The sequence below is a fragment of the Podarcis melisellensis genome (assembly GCF_964234715.1).
Source record: "Podarcis melisellensis genome assembly, chromosome: Z".
NCBI classification, from domain to species: domain Eukaryota; kingdom Metazoa; phylum Chordata; class Lepidosauria; order Squamata; family Lacertidae; genus Podarcis; species Podarcis melisellensis.
In genome coordinates, this window is record NC_138547.1 from 48,245,775 (window position 1) to 48,266,023 (window position 20,249).

The following is a 20,249-nucleotide window of genomic DNA, read 5'->3' on the forward strand; positions in this document are numbered from 1 at the left end:
AAACTATGTGTTTGCTCTGCAAATATGCTGTGGAGCCTTAGTACCACGTAATTGCCCCAAAATTAGGTGACTATTTTTGCCAGAAGATTATATGGTCAAGAGATGTCTAGCTACCATGGAATGCCAAGTTTTGACATTGGAACATTTTGGTTTCCAGGGGGAGACAGAATTGGAGACGCCCACATCAAAGGGTGCTGGAGAAAGAGGCTGGCTCTTCTTTTAAACAGCAATGGCAGCAGGGTGAGCCCAGAGCAGCGAGAAGCTGAAGCACCACCCAAGATTCATCACTAATTTCTCCTTCCATGTTCAACAGGAAGCTAATACCATGAGTTGAACCTGCAAGCAGGAAGCGTTTGATTAACGATACAAGCAACCTTGGCTGAATGGAACAGGCAACTGAATACTCATTATAGAAGGATTTGGGCCGTACAGAAGGGCACTGCATATATTTTTTTAAGCATCATATGAAGTGATGCGTGTAATCTCTGTTTTGAATTTGTTTTGACGTATTGCAGAAAAGCAGTGCTTCAGCAGCACTAAGGCACTTTGCTGTGGATGCTGTTAACAGTAGCAACTTTGCATTTACCTCCTGAAACATTGACTGGAGAAGCTTTTCTCCTTACCCGCAAAACCAGGACTCCCATGTGAGTGACAGCCAAATTGATCTGGGTCCCTTCACCGTCACTGGCTGGATGGGGCCTGATTCCATACATCTCTAGCTTCCCCACTATGTCCAAGAGCAGCACATCTGATTCAGCAGGAGTTTTGCCTCTAGAAAGAAAAGATTAGTATTTCAGCACCACCATCAAGTAAGGGCTCATCCAGGGGATTCTCCCCCATCTCCACATTCAAATCCACCATAGTCCAGATGTGTGGGGTGCTTTTCCTAACCATGAGTATCCTTGTTAGGAGTTGTTGTAGTCATTGATGATGATTAAATTTCTATACTGCCATTCATCTGAGGATCACAGGGCGGTTTACAAAATAAGAACACAGAAATATATATCATAATAACAAACAATAACAATACTCCTCACCACATTTTTGGTGTATTTTTGGTTTCTATGGAGTGGCTGGGGAAACCCAGCCAGATGGGCGGGGTACAAATAATAAATTATTATTATTATTATTATTATTATTATTATTATTATTATTATTATTATTATTACAGTTCAAAAGGCTACAGATAGTTTAATTAGCCAAAGGCCTAGGAGAAGAGGAAGGTTTTTGCCTTGTGCTTAAAGATACATAATGAAGGCGTCAGGCCACGAACAGGGAGCCACTGCAGAAAAGGCCCCTTCTTGTGTTGCCACCCTCCAGACCTCTCGTGGAGGAAGCACACCAAAAAGGGCCTCAGATGATGATCACAGTAACCCTCTCTCAGATTAACCCAGGCTGGTGGTGTGGGTAAATGAACACCACCATGAACATCACGGTGGAAATGTCAGACCTAAATGTGAGGAAGAACAACCATCATCTCAACAACATTATCAAATGTAAAAACAAAACATCATTAAAGAACATCTCAGACTGCTGCTTTGATAGAAGAAAACACTTGATTGGCAAATGTTCTGCAGAAGGCACAGAACAGGATATAAACACCATACAACTCCCTGAGAATCTCTGTTTTGTTTTGTTTCTCGTGTGTAGAGCTAGAAACTCACAGGGGCACACAAATAGCGTTTGCTGAGATTTCAGAAACCAAGAAAATAGTTGAATAAGGTTTGTAGTGCTTGAAGGGGGAGGGCAGCTGCAGAATTCATTTGCCTAACTTATACAGTTTGTAGTATCCACATTTTCTTACACAGAATTTAAGTGCAGAAAACAGCAGCCATAGTGCTGCTTCTAGATTCTGTTCTGCCAAAGGTGAAAGTGACAAGTAGTTAAAAAACAAGGACTTACATATGTTTCTTGTGGTAATGCATGATCTTGTTCACCAAACACTCTTGGTTTAGTAAATATTTGTGCGTTTCCAGGTGCTTTTGATCCATTTCTTCATGATAATCTCCCAGGGCCGCTGCAATGTGAAACCATATAAACTTAGGCTGCATACACACAAACTAGTTTATAGCACAAAAATATAGCTTGTCTCAATCTGGAATCGTTCATGCTCATCCTCATCATGCGGCTTTCCACCTGGGTGGTTGTGGTTGCTTGATGTGCACTTGAACACCCATGCCATTTCCTCTTTCCACATGCCCCAGGTGAATGAAGAAGGAAGTGGCAATTGCAGTCTTGGACTATGCCCACCCACAATGCCATTGGGCAGGTGTGAATATGTCTTCCATTGCAGGGATTGCCAACATCTGCTTTCAAAATTGCATAATGCAGAATCAATCTACAATGAGCTTTTCTTTTCAATATGAAACTGGCTTCTCAAGAAGCACTTTTTAGTTGCAAAAATATATGCAATGAATTTAGATGATATGCAGACTACATGGAAGAAAGCAAGTGCTGCATCTTTGGAAAACCTTCAGTCACAGAGTCTACAGGCTTGTTGGAACTTTTTTTTTTTTAACCCTAAACAACCAACCAGACCCAAGAAAGACAGTGGCTGGGCCTGGAACAAAATGCAAAATTGTGGTTCGGGATGTCAATTTCAGTTTCTCATTTTAGTTCAGTTCTCTACATTTTCACATTAGCTTGCAAAGCTTTTTTTTTTTTAAAGTCCTAATGAAAATTAATCTGCCTCTTAATCCAAACTCCTCCTGGTATACACATTTACTCTGATATATACATTTTTGCAAGCATATCTGTTTGTTATTTTCATTAATGCATGCATCCTTATGCACACTTTCTCCTGCTATACATACTTTGGGGCACATTATTTGGTTGGAGAACAGTCTCACAAAATTCAGTGAAGCGCAAATTGCAAAGGTCAGCAGCACTTCCATCCACATATTGTTTCAGTAGCTGCGAAGAGGAATTTTGACATGTTCAGCTTGCCATGCAAGGCTGAGAAAAGCTGAATGGCTCACATCTTACTCAACATTTGCAGGTTCAAGACCCCTGTGGAAACTTTTGCATTTTGTCAACCTCGTATAGACTTCTAACTGATGTCCAGGCCAATGCTGTACGTACACTGCAAAAGGTGTGATACCATCAGGGCCGAGCTGTTATCACTGCAAGGTAGTCTTCCACAGGCCAGATCCTTCTTGATTTGGAGAGTGAACAGGTATCTAAAAACCGTTTCAGAGATGTTACTGATAGGAAGACGATCCTCAAAATTTCCCTGCCCCAAAGGAAATGTGAGGGTAAGACCCTTTTCTAGTGGTCATGTGCCAAAACACACAAATACATACATGCATCAACCCTTGTTTATCTTGACTAAAACAATTCTGCAATTTATCAGGCATCATTCTGTATTCATTAGATTCTACCACGCACCAAGACAGACTATGGGTCCATCTAGGTAACAAAGGAAGTACAGTCATACCTTGGGTTAAAGACGCTTCAGGTTGAGCGTTTTCAGGTTGCGTTCTCCAGCAACCCAGAAGTAATGGAATGGGTTACTTCCGGGTTTCGCCGCTCGCGCATGTGTAGATGCTCAAAATGATGTCACACGCATGCGCAGAAGTGGCGAATCGCGAGCCATGCACGTGCAGACACAGATTGTGTTCTGCTCAGGATGCGAATGGGGCTCTGGAACGGATCCCGTTCGCATCCAGAGGTACCACTGTAGCTCTGTGCCAGACGACAAATGGGTGGGGGCCCCTCCCTCAGCTCGCTGGGAGCTGGAAAGACAAAAGCCAGGGTGTAGAGTTGTGTTATGTGAGCTAAAAGCTGGAGACAAGGCAGCAGGCTGGGAAGGCAGAGAGTCAGAGCCATGCTTGATTTCCGCTTTAATCCAAGGGTGTGGCTATAGGAGAAGCAAGACCCTCTTGGAGTGTTAATGCTTTGAGCCGCTCTATGGTAGGCTCAGGTTGCGTATATGTGTAAATAAACCATACATCCTAAAAACACCACAGTCTCTCATTCCAAAGGAAACTGAACCCTGGGTAAGCGCCTGGAACCCCTGGAATCTTGCACGGCTCTGAGATTGGGGTGGCAGGCGACAATATCAACCTGAACAACACGTCATCAGTAGAACCACGGTGACCAGTTTACAGGCCTTCAGGAATAGAAGATCTAATTTGTTTAATTTTTCTTAGATTCATGTGCAAGATTAAAAGGAGGATTCTCAAAGTATTCAGTACAAGTGTATCTGCATAAATTTGTTTATTGTCAATTGTTTATCTGTTCTTGCTGGGAAGACAGAATGGGCAAGGGAGTTAGTTATCCATACCACTTAAGCCTTGTCTCTAAATGGCTGCACATCCTGGTTAACTGCTTTACCCCTCCCATCCAGCTTCTGCAGTCTCATTGGTTGCTGTGCACTCTTTCAAACCTATCTTCAATATCTTATGGGCTAGAACCTTGGATTTCTCTTTAAATGAAAGCTAAGGATCCTGCAGGATGCTGAACCCAATGCCTAGTCCCAGTTTCTGACTACTTGTTGTGCAATTGTGAAGCACAGATATGGCCCCCTTCCTGTGTCAGGGTTTCGGTCAGTGCATTCAAAGTCCTTTTACCAAGTTTCTATACTTTAAGGACACTTGTGCTCATGGGGAGCAAAAATGCATGTAAAAGCCATTTTCAATAAAATTGTGATAGCCATTGTAATACAATGGGCACCATCCATGAGAAACTATGCTTATGCAAGCAGTTCTAATTGTCCTGAAAACAGTAGTTATACTGATGGCAGCCAGTATGGCTTAGTGGTTAGAGTGTTGAACTAAGACCCTGGAGACAAGGGTTCAGATCCCCACCCAGTTATGAAGCCTTGAGCAACTTGGAGGAAATGTGGGGGTGTAAATATAATAAATCATTTTAATAATAAATAAATATTATCATCAGCATTGCTTCGTTGTCTCAAATGCAACAATACCTAGATGGGTATATATAGATATAAAATGAACAATGCAGTTATGTAGTATTTAGACAATGCTCTCCAGATGTTTTGGATTACAAGTCCCATCAGCTCCATCCTGCCTTGCTGTACACAGGCTGGGGCTGGTCTGAGTTGCGGTCAAAAACATATGAAGGGGGCCAGGTTGGTAAAGGCTGATTTAGTGCTTTTGCATAGCGTTCAAAACTCCCATTGTTCTAGGTGTGTTTTGCGACAAGGTATTTCATTAGCGCAAGCAGTTTCTGAGCTCTGGACGCAGTAAAGCACCAAAGAGATTTCAGATTAAAATTGCAGAGTGGAAGGAGAGGAGGACCTTTTTCTGCCTCCCCACTTCCAGCCACTCTCTGAAGACTGGAGAAAAGGCCCTCTTAAGAATATTAGGGGGGTGGGCAGGGGAAGCATGGCTTTGTTTTTTTGCTGTCTTCAGATGTGAAAAGTGAACATAATATTTTAGCTGCAGTTCATTCATTTTCACCTTTTATTCTTGTTATCAAAAAGGTACGCCTAGACATTCTGTTGTTGTGCCCATAACCCAGGTTTAAGGTTCCAGTTACAGATAGGTAGCCGTGTTGGTCTGCCATAGTCAAAACAAAAAAAAATTCCTTCCAGTAGCACCTTAAAGACCAACTAAGTTAGTTCTTGGTATGAGCTTTCGTGTGCATGCACACTTCTTCAGATACACTGATGGTTTAAGGTGTCATTTAGCTCCTAGCCTTCATACCTCAAACGCTGCTTTTGCCAATTACATAGGAGGTCAGGGAAAGGAACGTTTCGAATTATTTTAAGCATTTAATGAAACCCCCATTCATAAAACCCCGAAATGAAATTATTTCTAAATGAAACAAATGCAAAAACAAAACCAAGAGGCTGTGTAAAAATAAAACATACCTTGTCAGCTCTTCTCTCAGATGGCCCGGATCCACTGGGAAAAATTTCACCATAAATTTGAAAAGAACCTCCTTAGGATCTTAAAACACAACATCTTCATAAGTTTGGTTTCAAAGGTCTGTCGGGAACATTTACAAATCTCTTCATTTGCACACAGCCTGCAGAATTAGCTTTTCTGAACACTCTAGACAAGATGGAGACTAACTGTCCATCATGCCCATGTGCTGCACTGATTCCCCCATGTTTCTAAAATGCTACATCCAGGCATGGGAGACGCCTGATCTGAGACAGAAATGAGGAACCTCTGGCCTCCATCCAGTGGGACATAGTGGTTAGCATTTTGGACTGTGACCTGGGAGACCCATGCTGAGACCCCCCCACCCAGCCATGAAGCTCACTAGGTGACCTTGGACCAGCAACTCTCTCTCAGCCTAACCTACCTCACAGGGTTGTTGTGAGCTCCTTGGAGGAAAAGGTGGGATATAAATGCAACAGGTAAATAAATGAAACCACCCCCATGTTGTCTGCAGAGGCAGCTGGGAGTTGGGGTCCAGCAACATCTAGAAGGCCACAGGTTCCCCAGTCTTGGCCTATGGAAACATTTCATGCCCAGAAAACAAAGTGACTATCAGATCTGGGCGCAACCAGAGACACATGCTGCAGATCCATCACTGTTTTAAAAAAGTCTAGTGTAGCTGCCCAGCTGCCAGGGTGAGGCAAATGCCTCAGGGGCAGCCAATCCCGATGTGAATACAGGGCCGGCCCACACATGAGGCAAGATAAGGCAAATGCCTCAGGAGGCAGGGTTTACTGGGCAGCCAATCCCAATGTCAAACTTTGTCTCTCCCCTGCACCCTGTTCCTGATGTAGATCTTCCCTCACCCCTTCTTCCTTGGCAAAAGGGGCTGGGGACACCATTTTGTGGTTCACCTCAGGTGCCCAAGTGTCTTGAGCCAGCTTTGCCAACCACCCAACAGCATTAGAGTTAGGGGGTTTCTCTATATTATATATTCCCACAGCTGCAATTCTGCAGAGTGGTTTAACAATCAATCCCTCTTCACAGGGAACTCTGGGAATTGCAGCTTTGGGAGGGGAATAGGAGCCTCCTAGTGCACCCTCAACAAAGTACAGCTCCCCAAATTCTGTGGAGGAAGACATGGCTGTTTAAAGTGTTATCATAGTGCTTTAAAATGTATGTTGTGGATGTGGCCTAGTTGCCATTGATGGGGAGAGGAGAAGGTGAGCCAGAAGAGCCCTGGATCAGTGCTCCATCTCCCTGCCATCCCTTGAGTGTTGCTTTAGAAAAGTATTTTTAAAATATATGCATAGATAACAAAAAAGCTTACTTTTAATCTGCTTTGTTATAGGCTTCAGAAGTTCCAGCCAGGCCTGTAGGAAGACAAAAGTGCAGCATAAAAGATATTGGGCTGATCCTGACCATCCAGGGCTGTGTACATACAATACATTTAAAGCACATGGCTTCCGCCAGAGAATCCTGGGAACCATAGTTTGTTAAGGGTGCTGGGAATTATTGGTTCGTGAGGAGTGAATTACAGTTCCCTGGATTCTTGGGTGGGTGTGCTTTTAAATGTGTGGTGTTTACACAGCTGTAACAACAATGCCCTCCCTGCAAATAGAACAGAAATGCTTCAGGAAGGTAGGGGGCCTCTGGCTATGCTGGTTGTCAAGTTTCAGCTATATTTTAACAGAGCTTTAAAATTTTTTGTTAAGCCATCTTTACACTTGATTGTGAAGTGGTACAGTCTGTCCAACCACATCAGGACTCTACCATCTCATTCTGCTGCATGCATAGACTCATCAGCCCCTGGCAGCTGAAGAACAATGCAGCCCAGTTAATCAGCTTCCTGATGGATATCCTTGAGTGATGCTCCTTGAATGGCTTCTGAGGAGGAAAAACAGCCTTTCAGCAGACAGGCAGACTCACTGCTTTTGCTCCTTATAAATGCAGAGCCCTGTTTTTACCCACACTGCACTCCAGCAAGTTAATGAAGCGAAGAGAAGTCAATGGCCTCCATTGTTGTCTTTATGATGCAGAGCTGGACCACTGATGCTCTAAGCCACTTAGATTCCCTGCTTCTCCCTCTCCGCCTCCAAACCTGGATTTCCCTTCTGGAGACTGGGGTCTGTTTGGCTGAGACAGAATTTTCACCAGTGGGAAAGAAAAGGGAGCAAAAACAGCACAGCCTTGGCTGCTTGTGTGCATCTTTCTTTGTGTGTCTGGGGAGCCATTTCAAATGGAGTACACTTTAAATAGCTCTGCCTAGAAAGCAAAGAGGCCAGGCAGAGCCTCCCCCATCCACAAAGTCGATTGTACCTCCGGCACTGATTCCAAAAGAAGCACATTTAGGAAGGCTAGCAGAAAGCTTGTGTTTATGTATGTTAAAACAACAACATCACACCCTCCAACATTTCTCTGATGAAAATAGGGACACCCTATATTATTATTATTATTATTATTATTATTATTATTATTATTATTATTACTATTACTATTACTATTATTAATACCCTGCCCATCTAACTCGGTTGCCCCAGCCACTCTGACTGGGCCGCTTCCAACATATATAAAGACATAATAAAACATGAAACATTTAAAAACTTCCCTATACAGGGCAGCCTTCAGATGCCTCAGGGGTTGGATAATGTATTCCCCACTCAGCATGTTGGCCCCATATATAATTATAGCTGTGGTTTGCAGTGGCGACCCTTGGAAGCTGTGGGATTACTTAGGAGGTGCTAAGAGGCAAGGGGCAGCTGAGGAGCTGGCTGGAGGTGTAAAGGGAAATCAACCAGCCTTTGAAAAGCTGGCGTCAGTGGGTTGTGCAAACCACTATTCTAAATAAGGTTTTGCATAGAGCAGGGGGTGCTGGGGATGAGCTTATGGAACAAAGTGGGCATTGGCCTCAAAAAGCACGGGAATCACTGCTTTAGGTTTTCATTTTTAAATTTCCAGAACTGACGGCTTCAAAAACAGCATGTTCTGAAAATCTGTCAATCCTCTTATGAAATTTAATAATGTGCCATTTGGAATGTGGAATGGCTGTGGAATCCTTTGGCGGGGGGTGGGGGTGGCTCTCAGTGTGGAGGCATGGGGGAGGGAGGCACTCACTTCCCCATAACAAGAAGAATCTGTTATGTACTGAAGTTCTCACCCTGGGCCAGCAGGGGGATACTGTAGATAGTTATGCAAATGAAGGATTGAAAAGTGATGCTCAGTGATTGGATAGTTTTAGAATGTTGCAACAGTTACATTGTTCTGGAGCTCTATATAAGCAGGCTGACTGAGCTCTTCAGTTAGTTCTGTTCCAGCTTACAAAATAAAGAGCTGCTTTGGAGAAATCGCTGTGTCGTCTGCTATGTCAACCCACAACTTAACAGAATCAATTACTCAAAATAAGGAGACATGCATTTCCTTTTCTTGCACTGTTTATGGAGGTTGCAGAATTCAGCAGTTGAGAGCACAGAATTTTCAGTAACCCTTGCGTGACTGCACATGCTAGTTTCCCAACATTTCATTTCAGTGGAGGGGTATTCAGTCAGAGCAATACATAACCCAGCACCTGAAGTGGTGCCACTGAGCACCTCATATACAATCTGCCTTCAGTGACACCCCTATAAGTTGATTCAAAATGCCTTCACTTACAGTATGCCCTGCAGAACTCCAGAACTCCAGCCCAAAGTATTCCTTCTCTGTGAGGTTCAGGTGGCTGCAGCTTAGGCTGAACAATGTTTTGCCAGAAGATTTTTGCTATTGGAAGGGAAAGAGGGGAGGGGGGAAGCCAGCGAGGTAAACAACACAGAGATCAAGAAGATTAACAATATTGTTTCAGTACAGTAAATAAGGAACTTTTGTTTGTTTTATTTATTTTCCACTTTTCCTTCAAGCTCAGTGTTCATGGTTCTCTAGGCCTTCCCAATTCATGAAGTAGGTTAGGCTAAGAAACAGGGACGGGACCAAAGTCACCTAGTGGGCTTTATGGCTCTGAGTCTCACAGGTCCAACCAATTCTTTTTTAAAAAAAGAAATAATTTTAATCCATTTTTGTTTAAACATAAAGAAACACCTTATGCGTAATTTGTTATAGGGCACTTAGCTGGAGCCCAGAAATTCCTGTTCCACTTATGCAACCACAACCTGCAGCCCCAGAAGTCTCTATTACACAAAGCAGAAGTTCTTTCCCTGTTCTCCTTAAATGGGAGAGAAGACTCTGCTTGTGTGTCCTTTGAATTCTCCTTTTGAACCTAACACAGTTAACATACTTTAATTCCTGGACCAAAGAGTCAAGATCTGAAAGGGAGCAGGTGCGCAGAGAGAAACATTCATCACCACCTCAGGTCAGAATATGTTTGCGGCTGAGATGCAGGAACGCCTGGAACAGCACCTTCCCTAACACAAACCACCTCAAACTCTGCAATTGGCTGCTGAGGCCTTGTTGGTGGTGACCCATGAAAGGGCCTTCTCAGTGGTGACTCCTTGGGTGTGGAATGCTCTCCCTAGCAAGGCTTACCTGTCTCCATCATTATTAATATTCAAGATGTACTTGAAAACAGTATTTGAATATTGTTCCTGGCTACCCTAAGATCATTGGATAGAATCATTTTTTAAAAAACTGTTCTAGAATGCTTGCAACTGAGTTTAAGGTAAAGGTAAAGGTACCCCTGCCCGTACGGGCCAGTCTTGACAGACTCTGGGGTTGTGCGCCCATCTCACTTAAGAGGCCAGGGGCCAGCGCTGTCCGAAGACACTTCCGGGTCACGTGGCCAGCGTGACATCGCTGCTCTGGCGAGCCAGAGCCGCACACGGAAACGCCGTTTACCTTCCCGCTGGTAAGCGGTCCCTATTTATCTACTTGCACCCGGAGGTGCTTTCGAACTGCTAGGTTGGCAGGCGCTGGGACCGAGCAGCGGGAGCGCACCCCGCCGCAGGGATTCGAACCGCCGACCTTTCGATCGGCAAGTCCTAGGCGCTGAGGCTTTAACCCACAGCGCCACCTGCAACTGAGTTTAGATGTTTTTAATTGCAAAATATAATGTTTTAACCATTCTAGAAAGATTTTGCTTTTTAATTTTTTTGTGAATTTGTTTGCCATCCTCGGCTCCTTCAGAAGGGCAGGATATAAATTCAATACATAAATAACAAACCCTCCAACATTTCTCCAATGAAAATAGGGATGTCCCATTCCCTAATGATAATTTTACTATCTATACCCCACCCATCTCACTGGGTTGCCCCAGCCACTCTGGGAAACTTCCAACATATATAAAAACATAATATAACATTAAACAATTAAAAAACCCTTCCCTATACAGAATTGCCTTCAGACAACTTGGGGATGGATAACTCTATACCTTCCAACATTTCTCCAGTGGGACATCCTAAGGAAAAGGGGGACATTCTGGGATCAAATCAGAAACTGGGACAACTTCTTTAAATCAGGGATGTCCCTGGAAAATAGGGACACTTGGAGGGTCTGAAATAAGATGTTCTGTAGTTAACTCCATATAATTTTGGCTCTTATTTCTTGATTATCAGACCAGGGATGGGTGGGATAAATCAGTTTTGGTTTGCATTTTGACACAAGTGTCTCTAACTCATGCACCCTGAAACAATTTAAAAAAAAAATTATTCAATATTTTTGAATTTTTTAAACAATCATACAGATTAATTAGATTTCCCAATAAAAAATATAATTTTACTTCCATCCCACCCCCCTTATGTGGTTTCTTATGTTTTAGTTTTCAATACTGCATCTCCCACTTAGTTTCATTTATTAGTTATTCTCTATGTTTTCCTTAACTGCTTGTTTTAGATTAATCCTGCTAATGAACTTAGTTGTTAACAATAATTTTCTGAATAATCTACAAATCCCTGAAACAATTAGCAAACTGAAACATAGACTTTGTTTCGAAACTTAGGTAAAGGTAACGGGACCCCTGACCATTAGATCCAGTCGTGACCGACTCTGGGGTTGTGGCGCTCATCTATTGGCTGAGGGAGCCAGCGTACAGCTTCCAGGTCATGTGGCCAGCATGACTAAGCCACTTCTGGCAAACCAGAGCAGTGCTCAGAAATGCCGTTTACCTCCCCGCCAGAGCGGTACCTATTTATCTACTTGCACTTTGACGTGCTTTTGAACTGCTAGGATGGCAGGAGCAGGGACTGAGCAACGGGAGCTCACCCCGTTGTGGGGATTCGAACTGCCGACCTTCTGATGGGCAAGGCCTAGACTCTGTGGTTTAACCCACAGCACCACCCGCATCCCTTCGAAACTTACACTTCTTCAAATTTGCAATGAAGCTCTCCATTGGAGTCCAAGTAAACCCATTAAAACAAATGAACATGGTTTAGAGCCTTAGATCATTTCAGCTGAACTACCTTTGGTAGAGCTTATCTTTGAAGACGCTAAAACTCAGGGCGCAAGGGAGAAACATGCTAAGAGGCAGGCGTGCTTGGCAAATCTGCACAGAAACTAATGTCCCCACTGTGGAAAGTCGTGTGGATCCAGAATTGGCCTCCACAGTCACTTACAGACTCACTGTTAAAACCGTCTTTATGGAAGACAATCTTACTTGGCTACGAGTGATTGCCAAAGAAGAAGAAGAAAGGAAAATGCATACATGAATGCATATTTTAGGGGAAAGTATATGATGATATTAGTGGAAATAATGTATAAAGACATAATCATATTAGGGAAAATTGCAAGCAGAATTGTGAATGTTAGCAGAAATATACACTAAAACGCTGGTGAATTTTCAACAGAATTATTTTGTTAAAACATGCCAATGCAGAACCAAGCTTAAGATGTGAAAAATGATAAAGCAAAGTTTCCGCAGATCCATCCGTCTTTATATCAACACCCCCACAAAGAATGGCAATCTATTTTTTACTTTCAAAAGCAGTTGGTGACATGGCCTGATTTAGGACTGTGGTGTTGGTGAAGAATATTTGCTCAGAGAAATGAAATCCCACTTTGAGCAGCCCTTAGGAAGAATTTTTAAAATAGCAAATTTAATTTAAAAACCAAGCATGTCACCAGGGTTGCCCCCTCCCCACCTTCCAAACTGACTCAGAGAAGCACTTCCTAACTGGTCAAACAGGTTCAAGCATTCATTGTCAGTTGCCTTTTTAATTAAGTTTTAATTAAGTTCCATCCCACCTACCCTGGTGGGCCTAAACCCCTTCCCACAAGGACATCGTGTTGCAGAAAACAATTTGAAGACAGACAGCTTTCCAAAAAGGCTACTGCAGAGTCTCAGGTGTCTTCATTTCCACTGAGCTTTGGAAAAAATATCTGCTGATGTAAAGCTTTTGTTTCTGAAAGATGATGGTAGCCTGAATTACGCAAGCATTTGGTTGTAGTCAAGTTGTCTTGACATTTTTAGTACAGCCTGACCTGCATTTGGGCACTCATGAAGCTATGCCTATTAACTTCGTGATTTGAGTCAGATGAGCATTGGATGCAGCCACCTGGCACCAAGGACTGAGTCGGTCATGTGGTCATTGCCCACAATGCACTGATAAAAAAAGGCTGGACAGGATGGGCTTTATTTTTTCAGCTGATCATAGCCAGCCAAAAAGCTACAGCTGGTGTAAAATTGTGTTTACTTGAATGATTTACCGGGTTGCATCCTTGAGGCCACTTGATGCTGAAAGCTGGGATAGTCACTGTACAAATCAATAAATCAATGCAACATTTGTTATTGCTAAAGATAATTCTTGGAACCCTGCTCTGATGCTCACTTCATTGAGGTCTGGACTGGCTTCTGGCATACACCAATGGGGCTGGCAAGAACACCAATGCAATTTGCACATATTAATTAAGCTGCATGGTCCTTGATGAGCAAGGGTAATTAAGCATCATTAAGCTAGAAGAACAGAGCTATTAAAAAGCTGATTGCTCAAGATTTCCAAGCAATTTTAATGGCAATGACGGGAGCTGCACTAGATGTTTGAATCGTCAGCTGAGCAGGGAAAAGGGCAAGTTCCATGCATCAAACAAACCCTGGACGCATCCAGACAAGATGGGGAAGAAAGAAGGATGCACTGCTAAAACACAAAAATGCAATTATGATTGAAGGATGATGATGCTGTTTATCTGTACCCTTCTCTTCTTCTGCAAAGAACCTAGGGCAGCAAACAGAACACTATCTAGAAACTATGCAAAAGCATTCTAAAACAGACAAAACATTCTAAAAACAATTAGAATTAAAAACCTCTAAAAGCGATTTGAAACATTATTCCATCCTATTGTCTTAAGGTTGCTAGGAACAATATTCTTCAGCCATCAAGGGCCTGGGGGAAGAGTATTTCAAAATTCCTCCTGAAAGCAACGATGGAGTAAGCCTTGCTAGCGAAAGCAGCCCACAAATGGGGAGCCATCCCTGGAAGTGCTCTGCAATGCTGATGGTAAATTTCATTTACAAATCACTTTTTATGAAGTGCCCTAAAGCTATTTCATAATACCTAACATCATATGTAAAGCAACTGCAAATATAACAAGACAGTTATATAATTAAGACAGTTGCATCAATCAAAGCAGCTTTGTAGTCAGATGACATAGACTGACAGACAGACGTCATTTTGTTTGTATGCCGCTTTTCCACAGTTCAAACCATGCTCAAGATACCACCTGAGATTTCTCCTTAGGAGCCCTGCTGAAGAAGGTGCTGAAAAGACAATGGAAGCTGCGCCTGAATGACCTATAACTGGAGGGAGTTCCAAATGGCAAATGCTGGTCCACCACACAAATGGCCCAGTTTCAGGATTATGCAAGACAGCCGGCCTGATACAATGGGATCCGAGGGATGCCGTCTGCTGCACTGAGCTCCAAATGCAACTTACTTTTTCACCTCTTGCTTTTTCCTTGCTTCTTGATGTTCACTAAAATGGGAGGATTTTGTATGTGCAAGAAAGGTGATGGATAAACCTTAATTCAAATGACTTATTCCATAAACTTTACATACTGCTTGACTGTAAAAATAAATAAATCTCAAAGCGGTTTACAAAAAAACATACAATGAAGTCATCAATTAAAAAACAGTTGTTAAGAACATTTTAAAGCCTTTAGAAAAAAATAAAAATAAAATCAATTATAAGCAAAACACCAGATTAAAACATGTGTCGACTCTCCCTGGGCTGCATAGGATTGCTTTAGCAAAAATGTTTTAAGCAGGTGTCGGAATTGAAACATTAATTCATTACAAATGGGGAACGAGTCTTACGTAACAGCGCCAGTTACTGTTAGGCACTGGGACTTTTGCTTTGTTTGGGGACACAAAGGAGCCCCAAACCCCATGGCACAGCAGCCCCTCTGCTAAGAAGACTGAAGCTGGCAAGTGTCCAGATGCACCTGTCATTATGACTTTGGCTTCAGAGGAAATTGAGGGGTTGCTTACACACCGCAGGTCGTGCTCAGCGTGGAACATGCACGCTAACATTTTTAGATAATCCCTTGCTGCACACAACAACCTTAAAATTACTACCCCGGTGGAGGAAGGCAGCTGGGAAATGACAGCATAATAACAGCATTCTCTCTGGGGCTGTCCCGGTTCCCTTCCAAACGGCTGGATCACAGCAGTAATTAAAACAATTATCACTGTTTATTCCTCCTGCACTAGAATATAGGGGCACTGGCTCCCAGAGGAACAGAGTCGGAGATCAGCACTTGCCATTTTCTCACAAGAGAGTCTCTTGCTGTGATCTAATTGGGATGAGATAGGGCCCACCCGGGGAATCTGGTGCAGGCGCTTCCTTTCCCGTGCAAGGGAACGGAGAATCCCTGCACTGTGGCCGGAGGGGAGTGCCATTTTCTGTTTCGTCTCAGGCGGCAAAATGTTTTGGGCTTGGCCTGGTGACCAAGGTGGCCCAGAAGAAGGTGAGTTGCTAAGCAAGACAGTCAAAATATTTGCACCATCCAAGGTTGTATTTATTTATTCAAAACATTTATATACTTCTCAGCCATTAGCAATTCTAAACATACAATAAAAATTCAATATTCTGCCTTAGAATGCCTGCTGGAACAAAAAAAGTCATGCAACAGTGGGCTGCCTGCCTTAATCACAGGCAGGAGGGAGTTCCACAGGCTTTGGCCCACGGTACTGAATGCAATCTCTAGCAGTTATGAGCCCTGCATCTGAGCCATCCCCTGAGGCCCTCAGTGGTCAGGCTGGGATGTGAGGGATATATTACTTGGCCGTTGCCAATTCTTAGCTTTCCCTGTGGACTCCTGGCTGTGGGAGACTGGAGCCTTAGCCAGGCTGCATTCAGGCACAGTGAATTAACTTGGCATGGTGATCCCTTAAGCGCCCTCTCTCTCCTCCCCCTCCCACACTTCCTATGATCTAGGGAAATGCTGCATGTGGCAGGTCTGCATTAAGAGCCCTGCCAGCCATGGCTGTTAACCAGGATGGCTTTGTTCCACCTCCACAGCTGGAGTCAGTATTGCTTCTGAACAGCAGGAAGCCACAGGAGGGGAGAGTTGCTCTTCTGCTCGGGTCCCACAAGAGGCATCTGGTCGGCCCCTGTGAGAACAGGATGCTGGACTAGATGTGCCATTGGCCAGATTCAGCAGCAGGCTCTTCTTGTGCTGTATATAATCCTGTTTAACAAAGCAATTACACCCTCAGTGTCTGCGGCAGCCAACATGTTGCCACTCTTTCATGATATAAGGTAAAGGGACCCCTGACCATTAGGTCCAGTCGTGCCCGACTCTGGGGTTGCGCGCTCATCTCGCTCTATAGGCCGAGGGAGCTGGCGTTTATCCGCAGACAGATTTCGGGTCATGTGGCCAGCATGACTAAGCCACTTCTGGTGAACCAGAGCAGCACACGGAAACGCCGTTTACCTTCCTGCCAGAGAGGTACCTATTTATATACTTGCACATGACGTGCTTTTGAACTGCTAGGTTGGCAGGAGCAGGGACCGAGCAACGGGAGCTCACCCCGTCATGGGTATTCGAACCGCCGACTTTCTGATTGGTGAGTCCTAGGCTCTGTGGTTTAACCCACAGCGCCACCCGTGTCCCTTTCGTGATATACATGCATAATAATTTATTGTGAAGCTTCCGCAAATGAGGCCCCGGCTGTGATGAGGAGATCTGATTTTCCTGCTGGGGATATTTTGCCACTGACAAAATTTGCTCCTTGCCCCTATCCCAGCCTCCACATTCATCATGAATGCGGGTGCAGTGCAAAGGTGCGGGTAGCACAATCATTATGGACATCTATTGACCAGTGCCTGAGCCATTACTAGTGATGACCCTCAGGATCTCTTCCAACTCTACGTTTCCATTATTTCATCTATGATTTAATATGAAATACAAGTAACTTTTAATCCCTGCCATGCCATTTGAGAAACTTTACTTACTTACTTACTTACTTACTTACTTACTTACTTACTTTCAAACTTCTTTAGAGGGCACAACTCCACCATGTAAGCAACCCTCTATCATTTTCATAAAGTAGACAAATAAGTGAGTGGGGACCATTAAAAAAAAACTTTCCCCAAAACCTTCTGTATAGCTGCTGAGACCCAGTTAAGAATAACTGGGACCCAGTTAAGACTCCTCACTTGAAGTCAGACACTTGGTCCATCTCGTGGCTGTTCAGAGATTATCCTGGAGATATTGGGGATTGGACCTGAAACTATCTGCTTGCAAAGCAGAAGACAGCACCACTGAGCCAAGGCCAGGGCAGGTTTAATCCCCAACTAGCTGAATTCAACTTGGTTGGGAATAGAAACTCAGGGCTCTGCCTTATACAGTCAGACCATTGGGCCACCTGACTTAGTATTTCTTTTTTTAACAAATAATTTTTATTAAAGATTTTCTTGGTTTACAAAAGTACATGCCTTGTCTCTTTTTTCAGATTGTACAGTCTTTCTTATAAATCAGTTACATTTGTTGTGAGACATTAGTGTTGAGTACAGTATAAGGTTGGGGAAGAAGAGTGGGGAGAGGAGGAGTGGGGTGGTGAGGCTCGTATTCTTTTGTATAATGTGGGGGGGGGGTTTGTGTCAGCATCAACTGGGTAGGTTCTCTTTCTGTTCGTTTATTACATTGTCTTGGTATAGTGAGAGGTATTAGGGTCCCAGGGTGTGGTTGGTTGTCTGTGGTTGGCTGCAGTGGGGTTTGTTTGCATTTGTGAGCGGGGGGGGGGGGGTTGTTGGGTCAGGTAAATCAAAAGATTGATTCCTATGCTGTCAATGGATTCTTGTCATTGTCTTGTGGCCTGTGTATGTGATGAAGGGGAGCCATACTGGGTTGAAGGCGTCTTCTTCTATTTGTCCCCATGTCAGTTTCACTTTATTGGTTAGTTTTTCTAATAAGGCTGTTTCCCATACAATTTGATACCACTGGTCCATGCTTACTCCTGACAGATCTCTCCAGTGTCTGGCTATGAGGCTTCTGGCTGCTGAGAGCAGGTGGGTTATAAGCTCTGCATAATGTGAATGGTCATTATGATCTTGGAAGATGTTCAGTAGGGCTAATTCCAGGGTGAGTTATAATACCTGTTAGTTTTTTGTAGGACTGCTATCCAGAAGGGTTGGATTTTGGGACGTTCCCACCACATGTGGAGGTATGTGCCTGTGGATGTGCAGCCTCGCCAACATCTTGGTGAAGTTCTTGGGCGTATCAGTGCCAGTTTCTGTGGTGTTAGGTACCATCGCTGAGATGGACTTAAAGGGAGGTTTAGACCACATTGTAGTCCATTGTGTAGGGTTAATTTCGTAACCTATGCTGTGCTCCCATTTGTTATTTGATTGCATCAAGGGGGGTTGTTGGGTTTTGGAGCAGTATTTTGTATATTGTGGATACCATCCTTTTGCTGTGTCCCTCTGCTCTGAGGAGAAGGTTTTGAAGGCGGTCAAGGGCCTAGTGGCTGCTGATTTTACTGCTGGATTGTTTAAGAAGGCATGTAGTTTATGGTGTGTTAGCCAAAGTATTTGGGTATTGGTATGGGTCTGTTGTTTTTGTAGAAGTCTTTTAGACAGTGTAGGCCTTTGGCTTGCCAGGTTTTTATCTGGAGAGTTTGGAATAGGTAGGTTAATTGAGGGAGGGTGCTCATTTTGATCATGGCTATTTTGTCTGAGAGGTTGAAGTTGGTATCTTCCATTTCCTCAAATCTTTGTTGATTTGTCACCACAGGGGATTGTAATTGTGGAGATATAGTTTGTTGAGGTTTCTGGTTTCTTTGTACCCCTAAGTATTTGAATTTGGTGTGGCAGAGTTTTAACTTTGTGATGTTGGTGACAGCCTCAGAATTTGCAAAGTTTACTTGTAGGTCTGACACTATTGCAAATGTGTTGAGTTCTCTTATTAGAGAGGTTACTGTGTTTATGGGGTCTGGTGTAGTGACCATCAAGTTGTCTGCGAAGAGCCCTAGTTTATAGGTTTTACCTTTTATTTCCACACCCTTGATACCTGGGGATGCTCAGAGTTGGATTACTAGGGGTTCCAGGCCAAGATGAATAGGAAGAGAGACAGTGGGCATCCTTGTCTTGTGCCTCTTTGGATTGCTATGGTATTGGAGTCCATATTGTTAATTCTGCCTTTTGCTGAGTATTATCTAATCCAGGGTTTCAGGCAGAGGCCTCTCTCCCAGTCCTTCCTGGAGATGCCAAAGTCTGAACCAAGGACCTTTTGCCTGCAAAGCACTCACTCTGCCACGAGTGCAGCCCTTTGAGTGTTCATATGAAGTGTTCCATCATCGTCAAGCATTTCAGCTGCTGGAAAATGCCACAAACCACCATGCTCTGAAGCTTAACACAAAGAGAAATTTACTGGGCAGGGGTTCCTCATGGAAGTGGCACCTTGCCCCACTCCTTGCGCATCTCTCCACCTTCCTATGCCCAAACGTCAAGCTTGGATGTGTGGCTATTGGAACCATATATGTTTTGACCTTCTGTGTGTTTAGGCCTCCACATATGCAGGACCCCAGGGTTCCAGTTTATGCAGGGGCCCATGAATAGAGAATTTACTTCTTCAGATGCCCAAGCTCTGCAGCCACTTATACTCAGGGAAGCTTCTTTGTGGGAGTAACGTGTTAAAGGGAATATATTAAAAAAATTGTCCAGTGGCACCTTAGAGACCAACTAAGTTTGTTCTTGGTATAAGCTTTCATGTGCATGCATGTGTTAAAGGGAAGTTTATAGTTGGAGTTCTCTCTGCTTTTGGCAATCCTGGTGCAGATGCATATGAAGTTGCATTGCACCATCCTCCCCCAACCCCAGTGCCCTCTGGATGTTTTGGACAACAGCTCTCAAAACATCTGTGGTGCAAAACATCTGGGAGCCAGCAGGGTCGGAAAAGGCTGGACTGCACCCATGCAGAGCTCTCTAAAGACCAATGCAACCCACATTCTCAGGATGCCAGTTTGGTCCTGTTTACCAGCCC

The 20,249-nt window shown here is 43.7% G+C and overlaps 2 protein-coding genes across 4 annotated transcripts in view; one reads left to right on the plus strand and one right to left on the minus strand.

Moving 5' to 3' along the window:
- The window catches only part of IL13RA1 (interleukin 13 receptor subunit alpha 1), a 439,968-nt gene that overhangs the window by 120,490 nt on the left and 299,229 nt on the right, over positions 1 to 20,249 (plus strand). The window lies entirely within an intron of this gene.
- The window catches only part of FRMD7 (FERM domain containing 7), a 35,367-nt gene that overhangs the window by 12,503 nt on the left and 2,615 nt on the right, over positions 1 to 20,249 (minus strand). Inside the window, exons 2-7 of one of the 3 annotated variants that reach the window (XM_081896952.1) lie at positions 9,501 to 9,605; positions 7,183 to 7,225; positions 5,837 to 5,870; positions 3,082 to 3,179; positions 1,903 to 2,017; positions 624 to 771 (exon numbers count right to left, since the gene is read on the minus strand). In XM_081896952.1, coding sequence (XP_081753078.1) covers positions 624 to 771; positions 1,903 to 2,017; positions 3,082 to 3,179; positions 5,837 to 5,870; positions 7,183 to 7,225; positions 9,501 to 9,605 — 543 coding nt within the window. Of the gene's footprint in view, positions 1 to 623; positions 772 to 1,902; positions 2,018 to 3,081; positions 3,180 to 3,436; positions 3,561 to 5,836; positions 5,916 to 7,182; positions 7,226 to 9,500; positions 9,606 to 20,249 lie in introns of those variants that run through there. The other 2 variants (XM_081896951.1, XM_081896953.1) reach the window with 2 other exon arrangements.